Below are 2,832 nucleotides of genomic sequence, written 5' to 3'. Positions count from 1 at the left end.
ATTAAAATCCCCTCCACTTCCTCTGTGGGCCATGAATATGGCAATGGATTGCTTGCGCCTTTGAGGTGTAGATTGTGACATGTAAGGGAGGCCGACTGCTGCCTGACAGTGTTTTTTTTTATTGTCTGTCATTTCAGATCCACCGACGCTGCATGCGACCAGCGAGGGCCCTCTGCCCCAAGAGATGGCCCAACTGGACGCACAGCCTTCGGCCAAAAGAATATCCTCGCTACCTGTCCAGCCGATGCTTTGCCGAGACCCGGGACCTGCCTCGTCCACGTCACCCTGCGGCCTGGCAGTGCCCGACCTGCGGGTGCACCCGTTGCCCCTCGGCCTGCTGGACCAGCTCGGGGCCTGGCGTCCCGGCGACTCCGAGAGCCTGTGCAATGCCCTGCTGGGCCCCTTGCTGTGCGACCGCCTGGCGGGAGACCGGGCCGGGAAGGCGCTGGACCCGGCACGGGCCAGCCCTGGCAGGGAGGGCGGCGGCGGCGGACGCGACGGAACCTGGGAGGAGGAGGAGCCGCCGCCGCCGGAGGGAGGGGGTCTCGAGGCGATGGGCGCCAAGGCGGCCGGTTCCACCGACAGCTGCTTCAGCGGCACCGACCGGGAGACTCAGAGCACCGTCAGCAGCTACAGGAGCGAGAAGACCAGCTCCACCCGCCTGGAAAGCCCCTCCCTCACCCCGCAGCCGGACCCCGAGGCCGCGGGCGCCAGGCCTGGCAGCGATACGGACAACTTCTCCGACAGCGAGGTGGTCGCCACTCCAGATCCCGGCCCCTCGGCCGAGGGGATCTCACGGTTCCCCTTCATCAGCCCCGGCAGCGAGATCCTGACTGGGGGAGGGGACGACCCCCTGACCACCTGGCTGAGCGCCCCTTCCCCTGGGACACTTGCCCTCGCCAACCCTTCCCAGCATGCCCTGCTGCAGGTGGAGAGGGTGGTGAGGCCCAAGGAGCTGAACCTACTGGGCCGGGGACCGGCACGGCGCTCCGGCAGGAGGAAGGGCACCAGGAGGCACGGAGGCAGCACCGGCAGCTTCGATTACCGGCGGGATTACGCGCCGATCAGGACGGCCCTTGGCGCCAAGGCCTACAGCGAGGGCTTCTTTGAGGACGAGGACTCGAGTGACCAGAGCGACCTGAGCCATGCTTCCAGCCTGCGCTCGCAGCCCAACTACAGCAGCTCCTCCAGCTCGTCCAGCGTCACCTCGCAGTCCTGCTCCTCCCCCGACGCCAAGCGGCCGCAGGGCAGGCGGAGGAACCCGGCTCGCACTGATTCCGAGCCCGCCCCGGCTCTGGCTCCCCCGCCTCCCTCTGAGCCTCCCGCTGGTGCCAAGACCCACGCCCGGGTGCTGAGTATGGACAGTGGGGCTGGCGTGGGGCAGCTGGAGCTGGGTCCCGGCAGTACCCGCACCTTGACCGCCTCCAAGTCCGACCTGGAGGCCCGGGACAGTGAGCCGCGCTGGAGGGAGCGGTTCTCCCGGAGGCTAGAGTCTATCGGCAGCGCCTGGAGCCAGTCGGAGGGGGCGGTTGGTGGAGGTAGGTCAGAGGGGCGGGGTGGGGTGGGGGTGTGCTTTGAGGTTTGCTGGGAGGGGATAGGCAGCAGATAATGTTAGAGTGTGATCTCGCACCCCCACTCCTCTGCCTCAGCGTACTCACCGCCCGCTTTTTTTTTTAAACACCCCTCCAGCGTTTGCTCCTTGCTATCTGCCCCCTACACCCCCCGTGCTTGCTCCCTGCTGTTTTTCTGACCCCCCTACCCCCTTGGTGTTCGCTTCTCGCTATCCGCCCCCTGCATCTCCCTTTCTTGCTCCCAGCTACCCTCCTCTCCCGTCCCACTTGAACCAGCCCGTTTCCCCACTCCGCTGTCTCCCTCCTCCACTCGCTCACCCTCTTTATTTTTCACCTGTTACGTTAGATTTGTGCCTAAATACAACCCACCACTCCGCCTCCCCCAAACCCCCGGGACCCTGTGTTCCAGAAACTCCCATCAGGATTCTACGTTTTGCGAAGGGACATGTTTCCGTTCTTCCCGCTGTAAATGATCAAGCAGCCATTTGCCAGCTTCACCGTCAGTCCCTCAGGCTCGGGGGTGACTCCGGGGTGGGGTTGGCTGAACAGTCCGATCGCAGAGCTCAGGGCTGCTGATGTTTGCTGAGGCGGGTGGGTGGGGCTGAGGCTCAGGGTACGGCGCTCACTTGACCTCCCTGGTGACGCGTTTGGCGTCTTTGCTGACGCTCCTCGTCCATTACCTACGTTCGAGGTCACACGCGACTCCCATGGGAATGTTGCGTTTATTCAGGGTGTGCCCTGGAGCATTTTCTCTGCCGTCCTAGCGATTACTACAGAGCTTGAAGTGCACGGCACTTGCTTCGGGAGCCGCGTGGCCGGCATGCAGCTCTCCCAGCGACCCCCCCCAAATTACGAAATTGTCCTCCGGGGTGTGGGACAGTTTCCCAAATTTGCTGGGGGTTTAGGGTCGAGAGCTCCAGGGCAGCCGTTTCTCCTGTGGAGATCAGACTGAGTGCAGAATGGGATGAGGTTTGGGAAACAGTGGTCTCCGATTTCTGTCACGGACTGCGATGGTCTTCGTGTTGTCTTGCGGGAATCCCCACTGGGGGTTGTCCTCCAGTCCCAGAGCAGCCTTTTGCTGCCCTCTGCTTCCTCTCAGTTGGGCATTCTCCGTCCAGTCCTGCCACAGACACTTTTGTTCTCTGGGATTCAGTTTCGCTGATGAGCATGTTGTATCAAATACTTCACATATTTGATCGGGAGAGAGGAGAAATCAGGAGGGTTGGCGCCGAGGGGGCACCGCGCTGCAGGAGGGTTGGCG

General features: G+C 63.3%; 1 protein-coding gene across 5 annotated transcripts in view; it reads left to right on the top strand.

Moving 5' to 3' along the window:
- Positions 1-2,832, top strand: part of LOC109922953 (pecanex-like protein 3) — a 64,351-nt gene that overhangs the window by 12,985 nt on the left and 48,534 nt on the right. For all 5 annotated transcript variants that reach the window (XM_048619714.1, XM_048619713.1, XM_048619712.1 and 2 more), the window contains exon 6: positions 138-1,538. In XM_048619714.1, coding sequence (XP_048475671.1) covers positions 138-1,538 — 1,401 coding nt within the window. The remainder of the gene's footprint in view (positions 1-137; positions 1,539-2,832) is intronic.

Source organism: Rhincodon typus, chromosome 43 (assembly GCF_021869965.1).
Source record: "Rhincodon typus isolate 14 chromosome 43, sRhiTyp1.1, whole genome shotgun sequence".
Classification (NCBI taxonomy): Eukaryota; Metazoa; Chordata; class Chondrichthyes; order Orectolobiformes; family Rhincodontidae; genus Rhincodon; species Rhincodon typus.
This window is presented reverse-complemented; position numbering and strand designations above follow the sequence as displayed.